General features: G+C 43.7%; 1 protein-coding gene across 1 annotated transcript in view; it reads left to right on the forward strand.

Annotated features, from left to right (window-relative positions):
• Positions 1-1,073: 1,073 nt before the first annotated feature.
• LOC106013131 overlaps positions 1,074-1,867 on the forward strand; it is a 4,995-nt gene continuing 4,201 nt past the window's right edge. The window contains exons 1-2 of the mRNA XM_013088064.1: positions 1,074-1,208; positions 1,735-1,754. Of these exons, the coding sequence (XP_012943518.1) occupies positions 1,074-1,208; positions 1,735-1,754 (155 nt within the window). The remainder of the gene's footprint in view (positions 1,209-1,734; positions 1,755-1,867) is intronic.

Genomic DNA, 1,867 nt, shown 5'->3' on the forward strand with positions numbered 1-1,867 from the left:
TCTACACTATGAGCTTATGTTGTCATTATGCGGAATCTACACTATGAGCTTATGTTGTCATTATGCGGAATCTACACTATGACCTTATGTTGTCATTATGCGGAATCTACACTATGACCTTATGTTGTCATTATGCGGAATCTACACTATGAGCTTATGTTGTCATTATGCGGAATGTATACTGTGAGTTTACAATGTCATTATTCGGAATGTACACTGTATATTATCATGTAAACTTGGCGGGGTGATCCATGTTTTACTCCGAGTTCTTGTTCCGAGAAAAGAATAAACGACAAAAGAAAACGGTTTGTCTGCTTTTGCCTTTAAATATCACAAAGTTCGCTTGTCGTCCAGTATCTCAAAGTACATAAAACGCAGATAGAACCATTCGAACATCACACGAGAACCTATGAAAACTGCCTCAATCCCCCAGGTTGCCAGTATGTAGGTTAACCAGTTCTGGGAGAGACGAGCGAGGACACACGTGCCGTGCACTCACGGTGAACAGATTAGTTCAGAAACGTTGCACACTGACCCGTACGCAATCTTTTTATCGACCAACACTGCGCATGTTTTAAAATATATGTAACTTTTATACTGCTTTATTCTTTCTTTTCTTTTTCTTCATAAGTGTGTCCTGAAGCAACACACGAATCCATCTATGCTTCCTGGAATGTTCAATATTTGTTGCTGTCTCCTGGAATGTCCCATGTGTGTTGCTATATCCTGGAATGTTCAATATTTGTTGCTGTCTCCTGGAATGTCCCATGTGTGTTGCTATATCCTGGAATGTCCCATGTTTGTTGTCATCTCCTGGAATGTCCCATGTTTGTTGCTGTCTCCTGGAATGTCCCATGTGTGTTGTTATGTCCTGAAAAGTCCCATGTGTGTTGTTATGTCCTGGAATGTCCCATGTTTGTTGTTATGTCCTGGAATGTCCCATGTGTGTTGTTATGCCCTGAAATGTCCCATGTTTGTTGTTGTTTTCTGTTTTCCTCCAGTAGCTCACAAAGACAAAGACCCTCACCACCCTCACCTCCCCCTCACCCTCCCCCTCCCACGTAACCCCCGCCATGAAGACTAGGTCCCTGCTGCCAGTGGTCCTCTGTGTCGGCGTCTGCGCCTATCTGGTCAGCCAGGTGACCGGGGTTCCAGTCCTCGGGTTCTGCCCTCGCCCGGTCACCAAGCCCTTCTTTGTGCCCCTCAAGGTGAGTGCTTCCTGAAACGTTTTACTCGTTCATCCTCTGTTGTCGTTCTGTGAGTCCCTCATGGTGAGTGCTTCCTGAAACGTTTTACTCGTTCATCCTCTGTTGTCGTTCTGTGTGCCCCTCAAGGTGAGTGCTTTCTGAAAACGTTTACGTTCACACCCTCTGTTGTCGTTGTTACTTACTTGACGTTTCACTTGTTCATTCTTTGTTGCCGTTGAGCGTTGGGGGGAGATGGCGTTTTCTATGGTAGGCCAACTCTATACTGTTTTTCCGCTGAGAAGTTGGAGGTTTTCTACGGCTCCCTTGACACCCTCAAACCACCCTTTGTGTGACCTACTTCTTCCTTTATAGACTGAGTACTTGGTGCTATCTCTAACTTTTACATTACCAGTATCATTCTCAACACTTATTGTCCATTATATTATAATATTTTGTTACCACTTGTTCTTCATATCATACATGTGTGACTATGGGTGTGTTTGTGAATGTGAGTGTGAGCATTTTGAGTGCCTATCTGTGTGTGTAGAAGAGGAGATGTGTGGGAGAGTATGCATGTATTTGTGTATGTGTGTGTGTGTGTGTGTGTGTGTGTGTGGGTGTGTGTATGTGTATATATGTATGTATTGTGTGTATGTGTATGTGTGTACGAATGTATGTGT

The sequence above is a fragment of the Aplysia californica genome, unplaced genomic scaffold (assembly GCF_000002075.1).
Source record: "Aplysia californica isolate F4 #8 unplaced genomic scaffold, AplCal3.0 scaffold00680, whole genome shotgun sequence".
Lineage (NCBI taxonomy): Eukaryota > Metazoa > Mollusca > Gastropoda > Aplysiida > Aplysiidae > Aplysia > Aplysia californica.